Below are 13,341 nucleotides of genomic sequence, written 5' to 3' on the forward strand. Positions count from 1 at the left end.
TGCATGGGATTACAGCAAAGTGCACAGCACAGCAAAGACAACATGTTGTTTCACTGCAGCCTGTCATCACATCCCTGGTGAGACTTTTAACATTTTAGGTATTCACATGCTTTACTGTAGCCTAAGTGCGAGCATTTGAATTTTCCAAACGATCGACGCAGTCACAAACTATCTATCTAATCTATCTGTATATTTAGCGTGCCTACTGTAAACAGCATCGCCACAACAAAGCAAAATCACGTCTTTTTCAGCTCAAAAATACAGAACACAGCGTAGTGTTAATGTGTGTAGAGGCTGTGTGGACATCCAATAGCACAACAAGACTTTTGTCAGTCTTTGAAAGCAATAATGATGCAGTACTGGAAATGAACTGAATCTTGGTATAGTTCTAGAGTTTAATACACTCTGGAGATGATTTTATAGAACGTAGGAGAAAAAGCATCTTTTAACAGCATTTATGTTGTGAATGTAATTGCTGTATAAGTTTAACAACTCAACCTTGACAGGCAGAAGGTGGTATTTTCAGACAAAAAAAATGCTTCAAGAATTAGCATATAACTACATGTATCTTATCAATCTTGTGTAAACTTGGTTGTGGGGTTGCAGTTGCAGTCAAAACTTGTAAGGGACATCTACAGTTTGTCTAGGCAGTTTGGATATTTTAATTCTTTTTACAACTGTTGTGCTTCTGTGATTTCTGAGTCTACTGAACTTTCACAGATTAGAAAAAGTTGCTGTACTGGAAATAAATGTCACTTTTTAAAGTCTAGTACTGTTCACAATTGTTTTTATCCATTTTTTAAATGTTTGCCACTGTATTTTATACAATGCAACACTTAACAGCTCATTTGACTGTTTTTGTTCTTAACTATATTTAAAGTCATTAAATATCTGGTAAATAGAATGGGGAACAACAGCACTATTGTATAAATTAATAAACAGAATACATACTGATTAGAAAGTGTTTATTGTCAGTAACAAAATACGGTCTTTACTCCGACATTGGTTGTGTGTAGAAGTTGACTTCAATGCAATCTTTACAAATAAGAACTCGGCTGGGTTTGTACTTCAACATGGAAAACAGAGTTTACAGCTGCAAAATCTCCGGCATATGGACTTACTTTAGCTTTTTGACAATACTTTTCTATCTCACAATCATTAACAGGTATTGAAGTGGATTTATATATCGGCTCACAGTCACTTTGGCTTGTTATTGAGTTGAACATCAAGCTAATGTGCATCTATAACTTAAGGTTTTATAAAAAAAAAATAATCAGAAATGTATGAAATTCAGTGTAAAAGCAAATCAACATGGTATCTGTAAATGCTAACATTTGATTAATCATGATGCTGCCATTACTATGAAGTAATATATAAATGGGTTTAATATATTAGACCATACATCCAGGGATTATAATGGCACAATAGGCTTCTCACAGGTCAGAACATCCTTAAAGTATCAGTTCCCTTTGCCCTGGCTGAGCTCATTCCAAAATAAGAGACTCCAAAAGCATACTATTCACTATACTATAAGAGATATCTGGTTGATTAATTCCTTCACACTTTACAGACTAAGTGAATTTATTTTATGTGTATTTTTCAAATTCTTCTGACACTAATGTGCAGCATTATCTGCAACCTTTATTTTGAAAGTCTGAAATACTACACATAAGGGCTTTAAAGACACTGACATGTATTATATAACCCTCTAATATGGATACATATTGTAAATATATATATATATATATATATATATATATATATATATATATATATATATATATATATATATATATATATATATATATATATATGTGTGTGTGTGTGTATGTATGTATGTATGTATGTATGTATGTGTACACACCGGATACATCTTCAGCACATCCCTGTGTGACATAAAGCATGACAGCAAGCATTACAAGCAATGGGCACTTTCCTGTTGCAGCTCATGGCCGCAGTCAAATATACTGGCCTCCCTGTGCATTCTCATGAGGCAGTGGTCCACAATCCACCACCGATTGGTTCGTTAGGCGCACTGACCTGGTGGTGTGGGACAGCAGACCTCAGATGGCCATTGTGCACAGGATAAACTGTTAACAGGAGGTGCAGAGACAAAGAGAGGGAGAGAGCGTCAACCACAAAGCTGTCGAATCAACCACAGGAACTCAACAGAAGACGCTTTTTTTGTAAAGCTGCACTGAGCTGCTTCACATGCAGGTAAACTCCTACCGCAGCCAGAGGAAAACAGCTTAAAATAATGACATGAAACGCCTGTATCCTGAACATGTTTGACATGCTGAGAGTGAAAACTCAAGTAGAGACAGATGGAGCCAATCAACTTCCTTTTAATCAGGTAGAATAAGGGACTGTAGGAAAAAGGTTGGTCAAATTAAATTTATATAGTTTAAAGTTAGACGGAAATCACACATCAACATTCAATTAAGTTAAATTTTTTTTTTTGCATACATACAGTCCCTTAGACACTTTGATATAGGCATTGCAACTCTTAAAAGGTTCAGTCATACACAGCATACTTACTGATGGAGTGAGAGCTACACAAAAGGAAATGGAACTCACCTCATCGTACTGAAAGTTGACAGATCCCTGTTGCATGGTATCTCTCCGTCTGAAGGTATCTGGAACAGGAAGAGTTAACGTTCACAGCACTGAGGGGTCACCATTTCAACTGGACATGCAAGCAGGTATGAACGGGGTCCAAGCCCCCCCCCCGCAAGTTGCACCTGGACTACTGGTTGATTATCATGTCCACTATCTACATGCAACTTTTCGTGCAGATCGGACTCGCAGGCTAGGAGGAGTTCTAAAAAGTAAGTTTTGCATACACAATTTTGCAAAAAATTATATTGGCGGAAATGGCCGTGGCCTATAAAACAACATTCAGCTAAACTTGGAATGTGCGATGAACGGTGTGGGAGTTACTGGCCTTTAACTTGATAAGAGCGCCACCTGCAGGTGGATGTGTGTCATTGTTGGGGTCTGAGGTACGTGTGCCATTCTACACCTCCCATTAAAACTTCACTTACATAACTTGTACGCTGTAGGCAGCAGTAACACTTTTAGCAAAGAAAATAATAACTGGAGCGGTTTCAATAGGAGTCACTCTGCTCTGCATGCGTGGCTCTGACTTGGACCCCTGGTCAAACTTTTATGTCATAACAACTTGTGACACATTTGTGCACCGAGCCAAGCAGAATGTCACAGCCCTTGAAAGATGACAACAGGGATTACAGGTGGAATGAACCCAAACACAATTTCACTGTCAGTCCACATCAAAAGCGTGTCTCTGCACACGCGGGTGGCTGTTCACTGAACGCGTCAGGTCATTTCTGTCTAACGCGGATGCTGGTTTGGGGTTTCCTACCTGTGAGAGCTCGCAGTTTGACACAGCAAGCCACGTAGTCGTCAAAGAAGATTCTTCCTCCTTTGTTGTAGCGCTTGATGATTACATTCAGAACCTGAGGACTGACACGGTAGCCTGGTGAAGTGGGGGGGAAAAAAAATTTCACTTTTCTTTTTCCTAATTTCAGAGTGTCTATGAGCCCTTAAATACTGTAGTTTCTCTACCAGGGAGAATTAACAAAGTTGATTTTTACACTTTACACAATTTATCCTGCTGAGTATCGTGCACACACTTCTATTTTATTTGTTATCAAAAAAATCGTAATATTAGCGTCAAAAAATCAAAAATCGATCCAGCTATAATACCATGTAAAATGTCTCTAAAGTGCATATTGTCCGGAGTTTTAAAAAAAGCATTAAAGTCAAATGAACTGACCAAAATGCAATAGAAGCAAATTAAGTCACTGATATTTTTATATGCCATTGTAATTCCTCCTTTTATCAACTGACTGCCAATTAGGAGGAATACATTTAAGAATATGGAATATATTAGAACACAGAGCATATATATATATACACTAATGAGTGAGAATGTAAATGTAATGTTTTCCTCTGGTGAACTGCAGATTATATGAAGAGTGTGACAGATCACACCAATCAGCACAGATTACAGGAACTGATTTAATCGATTAAGTCTAATTAAGTGTCATTAAATATTCTGATTACCCTAAGGCCTCCTTCCCACTGTGAGCGTGGCTTTTCGGTTGTGTGTCGGCTGCGTATTTTCACACCAGAAACGTGTCTGACGCGGCGCTGCTAGCCTTGTCTGTACACGTGTATGTTTCCCATTGATAAAATGCACTCAAGCAGTAGTATACTTCATGTTAAACATAAACATATACTGATTTGATTACAGTAAAGACAACGTCGGCAGTATTGACGGCAAAATAGGCAACAGAATATTTCGTTCTGTATTGACAGGTGCAATATTTGAAAATCGATAAATATTATTACATTTATTTCTGAATTTATGTCAAAACCTAAAGACTTTCAAACATCAAAATGTCATTTATTAAATGTATTCGTGTAAAAAAATCTTTTTGTATTCTATTTTGCCTGGAGACGCAGAAAATAGACACACCACGCAGCTGACTCGCTCACGCCACGCAGGCAGTGTGAAGGAGGCCTTAGATGTGTTAAATACTTTTTTCACAGGGTCTTCACCAGAACATTAAATATCCATCCTGTTAAAGAATCTCACCCATAGCGTTGACTGCCTGATTCATCTCGTGAGACTCGATGGTTCCGCTCCTGTCCTGGTCGAACATCATGAAGTTCTGCTTCCAGCCGCTGAGAGCGGTGAACAGCTCCTTGAACTCATTGAAACCCATCTTGCCCGTAGAGTCCCTCTGGTGACAGTCTGGTTAAGCTATGGTAACTGCTGACCCGCATGGATAATAACAGCAGCAGAGTGAGTGGAATGAAGACAGCAGCTGGTTAACCGTCTCCTTCCAGGCAGCGCTGCCTGGAAGCCACTAGGATTAGGCTATGGCTATGGCTATGGCTATGGTTAGGTGCCTTGAAGTCAACAGTTGCATCGCTGCCTTGAAGGAGACGATGGGGGCTTAAAACACCATTGAGCGTGCGTCCATGACACTATCACTCATTATGCTTCTTCCTCTTCTTTAGTTTTGGCCTATGTTTGTTTTGTTTTTTGCCGCTTGGCAATCTAGGAGCAATGATTCGCCAAACCTGCTTTTTTCCAGTGCAACACATTTCTTCTGATTTTATTTTGTAGTAACGAGTGACTAAGATCCTTAGGGGAAATGTAGTGGAGTGAAGTTTTTTTCCAACTTAACCCCGGTGGTACAGAAAGGATACATCAAGCATTGCAATCATGATCCTGCATGTATCCAGGCTGAATGCTGGAAAGATTAAAACAGAAACAAAAAAACATGTTAATAATTAGTCAAATTAAGTTAGCCATTTTTATTCAAAAGATAAAAAAGAAATACTACCATGATGGTTACAGTCACTTCTCAATGTTAAAGAGGTTTTGGGCTTTGACTGCTGCAGGTAATGTGCTCACTGCAGCATTTTGGAAGCATCCAATATTGAACTTTTAAAAAGCATATTTTGATGGTGTGTGAGTTAATAAGGATCCAAACAGCTCAACAATAAATCAAAACAATCTAAGAACACCAGATATGGTATGCACAACTCTCCACTACTGTGCTACTGGAAAAACACAATTTTGCGGCGCTTCCCTGACCCAAAAATGATCTTAAGTGCACTTGGTGTGTTCAGTTCATTGAGTGTATAATAAATAAGACTGATTTCATAGCCAAGGGTCACAATGAAAAGTTGGTACCATGTGGAGAATGTGTTTGATGAGAGATACAATCTATGGGTTATAATTTCACTTCATGTATGAAATATGTGACATAGTTTTAGATATTTTATCTATCCATCTATGGAAGTTGGAAGGGGTGTGTCGCAATTCGGCCTTCTCACACTGCAACTCAGGTTCGTGGATCTGAGTGTTGCAATTTTGGTTTCATATTGCATACCTTACAGCCCTGTGCTATACTATATTATATTAATAGGAGAGGAAATTATCTCATCAAATCGGAGTTGTACGTCGCAACTTTGGTGAAACGGGCGCGTTCAAACAAAACGTAGCAAAGCGTTTATTTAAACTGAAACGGCGGTGCATTGAACACTCTGCTGTGTGTGCAATAGGCATGGGCCAGTATGCAATTCTGACAGTATGATAACCTTCAGCAATGGTTTCACAGTATTGCAATTACAGCTTTAAAATGTTTTTTTTATTTTTTTATTAAATGGGTAAAAAACTTTTTTTCATTAAACACTGCACACTGACAGGGAGAGGGATTTCTACACTGCCCTTCCTGTCCTTATGTCCACCCAAAAAACAGCTCCTACCTTAGGAACGGTAGGACAGAAAGGATAGAAACCGTGACTTTTTCAAACCGCGGTATACCTTGAAAACGGTCACCGGCCCATGCCTAGTGTGTATTTTTATTTCTACAAGTTTACATACACATCTCTGACACACCCACCAAAACTAGAGAAAACATACCTCAAACATAGATTCATTTCTGTTTTTAAAAGTCCTTTAACTTACAACCCCAGCTGTGCATTTGTTAAATGCATGATACAAATACAGCTTACAAACCTGTCCTGCAAGACTATAACCCCTCACCGAGTTAAAAAAATAAAAATAAAAAAAGCGTAAAAACTTAATTCTTTGTCTCAGTAATCCTCTTGTGGAACTTACGAGTGTAGCTGCCAGTGAAACCAGACTGGGTCAGACACCTCTGGAGCTCCTCTGCATCGACCTCACCGTCCTGTACAGAGCAGGAAGTGATATTCAGCCATGTGGGACTTTCAGAGGAATTAACAATGTTCCAGAGAAACTAGCCCGCTGGTCATGTGTAAAGTGATGAGAGCAGAGAAACACACTGAAAAGTTGCCTATTTCCCTGTGTATGCTACCACTTAAGTTAGTTTAATTGTATTTCTGTGTCATGTCAAACATTTTGGCCCATCTGACATGGGATTACAAGACACCACAAACTTTTTTCGCAAATGTGTTCCGGTCGCATATACAAGACAAGACAAAGCCTTGCTATCTGTCTCATGTAGTTACTCAATTCATTCATGAAACCTGAAATATTTGCAAAGAGAGAATTTCTTGTTCTTGTCCAAACTCGAAATGTGAAAGTGAAAACAAAACCTGTATAGAAAACCTTTTTTTTTTTTTTTTTATAAAGACCACATGTATAATGTGTGCTCTTCTAATAATTCTAGAATAATCAGAACTTACAGTTTATCCACACGTACCTGGCCTGCTATGGCTGTAAAGTAACTCCACATTGGATCATTGGCAGCTGGGGGTGGGGCACCGTATGTGCCTGGATAGCCTCCTCCATAGGAGGCATATCCCCCCTGGGGTGGTGCGCCTCCCATCTGCCCAGGCATGGCCCCTCCCATGGGCCCTCCTGGCATTCCTTGCATAGGCATCCCCTGAGCTGGCATTCCTGGCATGGGACCCCCATACTGAGGAATAAAACACATCAGAGAGGCGACCAGGGCTGGTATGTATACAGTAAGTAGGTAGGTAGGTAGGTAAAGTAAGATTTTGTTTTGTAAGTCAAAATTGTAAGAGTGACCTAATTTTTCTCTTGTGCTCAGACTTGATTTATAGCATTTGATTAAAAATATAACAAGACCACACATGCAACATTTACATACAGCATAAAAAAGAGATTTGTCATGACTTTCGTCCCGATTTTCAGATTAAATACAACTAGCCTATATCATAAAAAGTGTTACGATATGCATTATATAGCTGAGCTGTGAAAAGACAATGAATAACAAAATATTAAATATAAATATGTAAACTTGCCAGGTAACTTTTCAGGAAATTTTTTAATTTCTGTGTTACCTGAGGGTAATTCTGTGTTACCAGACCACGGAAGATTCTCACTTTGAATGGTTACTGTATTATTCTTAAACACTAATTTAAGATTTTAATGAAGACTATCCCAAAATAGCATTTACTGATATTGTCAATATAACTGTTTTGGAAATATCTTTCCAAAATATCTTCTTGCCTGTTTTCCAGGTAAACCTAATCATGACCAGGCGTGTCAGCAGCAGAAGTGAAGCAGCACTGACCCTGGTGACCCTGGTGACCCTGTCACCTTTGGAAGCTGATTCAATGCTTGCGCAAAGGAAGGCATTGTGGGTTGTACTGTAGTTTCTATTCCACAACACTGAGGGTGTTACAACATTCTATACTCACTTAGACTTTACCAAAAGTTACTTTTAGCTTCAAATGTATACAAAGCTCACAAGTCTTACTAAAAAGGGTCAGACCATTCTTTTATAAGCAAACTGTAGGCCAAGGTTTCTTGCATATGTATAGATCTATATAAAATGATTTTAAATTGTTTTTTTCCCCTCACTGAAAAAGATCAAATCTGGTAAAATTGCAAGAAAATGTGTAGGGACATAGAGCTGGGCAATATCAATATCATGATATGAGAGTAGGTATCGTTTTAGATTTTGGATATTGTAATATGACATAAGTGGTGTCTTTTCCTGGTTTTAAAGGCTGCATTACAGTAAAGTGATGTCATTTTCTGAACTTACCAGACTGTTGTAACTGTTCCTATTATTTGCCTTTACCCACTTAGTCCTTATATCCACATTACTGATGATTATTTATCAAAAATCTTATTGTGTAAATATTTTGTGAAAGCATTTTATTATCTCTAGCCTTTTTTGCTTTTTACTTGTGTATTTTTAAGTAACTCCCCCTTTTTGGTTGTTTTTTAGCTAAGGTAATTCTTTCTTGTACATTGACAACATTTGTATTGTATCTACGCATGTATATTCTCTTTCCCCTACGAGAGTTTTGCATGTTGTTTTGTTGTCATTCAAAAAAAAAAAAATGTATAGGTCTATTGAGAACGCGGACATACGTAACGTTCCACGTTTAGCTAGTAAGCTAAAGGTAATGCTTAGTCTGTTTAGACTCTTCAATGTTGAGGAATTTCCATCCCGGAAGACATTTTTCCGGAGACGCCATATGGCTTCTTATTACCAAATTGAACTGAAAAAACTGCCTAATTGCGGTCAATGGATATCAACAATGCAACAGGAAGACAGGGAAACTTGTAACATTACATATTGTGACAAATTATCAGTAATTAACTGAAACAAGAGCCCCGAGCTAGCTTTTCTGTTAACCCATTTAGCTCGTTTATCACTATAAAATCACTGTTACGCCTAACGTTACATATCATTTACTCACCCCACCGTATCCTGGATAAGCCATTTGGAGAAATATGGCAAACTGTAAGAAGTTTAAAACCTTTATAGTATGATTAACGGTGTACGCGGACTTTCTGTTACACGGTTGTAACTTCCACTTCCAATAGGTCTGAACAGTTTCTACATCATATCCGAGCTTCCTTCTTCCTATCTTTATGGTTTATCGGCGGTTGGCAAACCAACTTAAAGGTCCATTACCGCCACCATCTGGACTGGAGTGTGAACGAGAGATAAATGCAGGAAAAATAAAATAAAATTAAATTAAATTAAATTAAATTAAATTAAATTAAATTAAAATTAAATTAAATTAAATTAAATTAAATTAAGTAAATTAAACCTAAATCCTCTTTACTTAATCAATGTATCTTAGAAACTTAATAATATAGTGATATACCTTGCCGGCTGTTTTCCCCAAAAGCCCTGACAGTGAAGGTGTGGTGGTCTGCCTTACGAAGTGTCTGAAAAAGGTGCTCTCTCTCAGGGTGGTCAAAACGGTTTAGAACACAATGAACTGAAAGTAAGACATGTAGAAATAAGCAATTAAAAAAAATTAATTCATCAAAGCTGATGAAAAATCAATGCACACTGTCCACTGAATGACATATTTTGGTAACTTCGGTATAACATTCCTAGTTGCCATAAAAGTTAAGAGTCTCCACTTTCCCCATAATGTCAACTTCTCATATAAATATTTTCAGTGTTCTTCCTTTTGATGTTATCGGTGTTACATCGTACTTATAACCTTTGAATGGCACAGATAGACTGTACAAAGGCTTATAGTCTAAAATATGGCATGTTTCTTGCTTTCACAAAGCGGGCGATCAATTTAACATGTTTTTAAAGCTTTTTAATTTTAGGAAGAATAGTTGGCTGTCCTGCATGGCTTCCTGTCACCACTAGACGGTGCTTTTGAGACTTTTGCTATATAAAGAAAAGACAAAATGTATTTTATTTCTATCACGTGAGGTAAGGCAAGGAGAGTTTATTTGTATAGCAACTTTTAAACAGAAGCATAGACCACTTCAGGTGCTTTAAATTAGGCAAAGAAATACCTTACACTTACAAAAACACAATGAAGAGAAAAAAGAAGTGGAATGCAATAAAAGAAAACAAAATAAACATATGGGGCAATTTTAAACTTGTTGCTGCACTTCATATGGAATATCATAGTTTATCTTCATCAATCAGAAAAAAAAGCTTGACAAAAAAATATGAAATGCTCACAAAGCATGTATGATGTTGAAGATAGTCAACTGTGATATAAATGTATAAGAAGTTACTAGGTGAGAAACCAGTAGGTAGGGTTGGTAAAATACCTACACAGGTTTAATAAGAATTTAAAGTCACATTATAGCATGACTTTAAATGTGTCTTCCTGAACATCACAATATTTAAAATCTGCAGGCATAAACTTTTCCTTCTTTTCTTGTAAAAACACACACACAGACACACACACACACACACAAAAAAAAAAGCAGTGTCAAGTTGGAGCTCCTTGTCACGTTTCAGTCCATGACTTCTACCAAAGAGAGTTTCATTTCCTGTAAACAATTGTTTGAGTGTTAAAAAGCTATATACAAAAATAAAAATAAAAAAGAAGAGGTCCACAAAATGAATATAAATGAGTGTAGCAGCTACTTTAAGTTTTGTTCTAATTGTTAGTATATGTAGCCTACTTAATCTGATTTTTGTATGCAGGACTTTATTTGTAAATGTTTATTGTAAGAAATGTATTGTGATTATTTTTACATTGTTGTTTTTAGATTGTTAAAGGATTGAGTAATGAAAACATCTTCCACCACTTATGGATACTTACTATAGGAAGCAGAAATCCACCCCAGTGTTCCCTCGAGAGTAACATTAACAACAACGTTAATAGTACTTCTATACTTTACTTTATTAGGATTTTGAGTGTAGGACTTTTAATGAAATTTTGTACTTTTACATTGCTGTATTGGCCCTTTTACTTAAATAAAAGATTAGTTAAAAGAGTACTTCTAACTAATGTAAAAGACAGTGTTGAGGTCCGCAGCTGCTACAGTACAGTTCTTTAAGGATGTTAATTGAAGCTTCGCTGACCCATTTCTAACACCAGGGAATCCCACACAGTTCTCCCAAACAATAACTTTCAAAGTCCACTCCAACGTTATTAAAGCCCAAGCCAAGAATGCAATTATAATACTGACCCGGACACATCTGTTGAAATCAAAACCCAGTGCATGTTTTCCCATGTGAATAAACACTGGACGTTTCTCTTAGAACTGTTTAAGATTTTCAAGTATTAAGTGCAGGATATAAACAGTACCATGTGGTGTAGCTATGACAAATGATGGTACGCGTAAGCACAGTTCTATGTAATATGTGCAACATTTAACTGAGTGTGGGTGTCTTTTGTGAGGCAAATCACAAGTGTTGCACTCAGAAACATTTGGAATATGATATATTATATTTCAGCAGGTGTAATGGGCTATTTCTTTTGGTGCAGGTGCAGTGGCAGTTTCAAGATGAATTCACAAAGAACAAGCTTGTCCTCAATCTCTGTAATGCATAAATGGCTGTTTCCTTTCTCATTCTTTCTCCCTCTGTTTTTCTCTGCTCCATCTCTCTCTCCTTGTCTCCACACACCAAGACTACATCTGTCCAATAAGACAAAATGTGTCCAAAGTGACACCTATAAATGATTTCAGTTGTTCTTAGTGTCAGGTAAATGGAGTTAATGCTCTTCAAACAAGCTGTGCTGCATTAGGGAAGACATCCACTGTCTATTTGTTTGCTGAGGATGTCCGGTGTGAGGGGAACAAGTGCAGAATATGATGTCTATTCCACATAAAGGCACAGCTTTATATTTGTTAAGCTTTTAAAAGGCTTTCAGCATTGACCGTGACTGGTCAGCACTTGCAGTATGTACAAAGGTGAAAACTTCCACAGTCTGTGGCAACATGGACTAAAATTGACTTTATTTTTTTTTTAGCCCCCCTGTTCCAAAGTGTGCTTTTAAGCTGTCATGTCAAAAATCTAATATTATTCTTATAAAATTGTGTTTTTTTTGAGTTTCCAACCTTGTGTCACACAGTCAGTGACATAGTTCTCACGCTGCCTTCAGGAACTAGACCAAAACAGGAAGAATAGCCTATTAATGATTATGTAAACACAGTGTATGCATTGTACGACATTTATGGGTCTGTTTATTAGCCTTCATCTCAGCTGTTATCAGCCATCAAACACTAGCGTAAAGTCATCTGAGGCAGTGGTGGACTGTTCATACCTCAATGTTATTCAGGACCTGAATACTGGGACTCTGAATGGGAGGCAGAACTCCACAGAATTTCCCGCAGATTTTAAACAACTTAAAATAAAATAAAAGAAAATCCACACATAATAACATTTATACATCTCCACCCTAACAGTTTGCTAAAGACTGTAAATAAGATATCTGCAGATTCCGTTTGGGTCTGCTCATGAAGTATACTGATAAATAATGTGAATTCAGGAAAAAGGCTTTAGTCTTTAATTTACATCAAATCTGTGATACTCATAAAGGAGGAATTGGCAACAAAAAACGGAGGCAGATTAATTAGAAAATGATTTTTAAGCTACAATTAAAGCTACAGGATCATACGTATGAATTCTGTGAAATGTTCTGATAATTTGGAATCATGTAATTATTGTTTTTGTTTTATAGAAATGTTCGTATTAATTCAAATTAAGTTTACATCGTCAGTTTCCCTACATGCTACTACTAAAATCTGTTTTCTACGAATGTTCTCTACTTGGCCAGGAATTAACTTATAAAATGTACTTGAATGTACAGAAGGCTACTTCCTTTTTTTCTCGGCCTAAAAATTGTTAAATATAAGCGCATTGAGCCTGAAGATATTCATACAACCTTTTGGAAAATCAACAATGTCTAACTTTAAATTAATAAATTAGCAAATGGAAGTCTGGAGTGGGAGATCCCAGTGTGCTGGTAGCCACTGAATATCCTTCAGTTGCTAGTAGCCAAGGAGGACACGGAAGATTAAAAAACATGACGGACTCTTCAGAAGAGGTCATTATCTTCACTGGAGTTTCTGCACGCCAAAGTCACCGGACGCCACAATCTTCTGAACATAGCCAT

The 13,341-nt window shown here is 37.3% G+C and overlaps 1 protein-coding gene across 1 annotated transcript; it reads right to left on the minus strand.

Moving 5' to 3' along the window:
* Window positions 1-1,817: 1,817 nt before the first annotated feature.
* gca (grancalcin) lies at window positions 1,818-9,373 on the minus strand. The gene is made up of 8 exons (XM_028572111.1): window positions 9,205-9,373; window positions 7,227-7,442; window positions 6,662-6,731; window positions 5,242-5,285; window positions 4,622-4,769; window positions 3,383-3,496; window positions 2,578-2,636; window positions 1,818-2,090 (listed from the first exon to the last, which is right to left on the minus strand). Exons 1-8 carry the CDS (start codon window positions 9,226-9,228, stop codon window positions 2,064-2,066), a joined length of 702 nt encoding a protein of 233 aa, XP_028427912.1. The 5' UTR covers window positions 9,229-9,373; the 3' UTR covers window positions 1,818-2,063.
* Window positions 9,374-13,341: the final 3,968 nt, after the last annotated feature.

This window comes from Perca flavescens, chromosome 24, assembly GCF_004354835.1.
Source record: "Perca flavescens isolate YP-PL-M2 chromosome 24, PFLA_1.0, whole genome shotgun sequence".
Classification (NCBI taxonomy): Eukaryota; Metazoa; Chordata; class Actinopteri; order Perciformes; family Percidae; genus Perca; species Perca flavescens.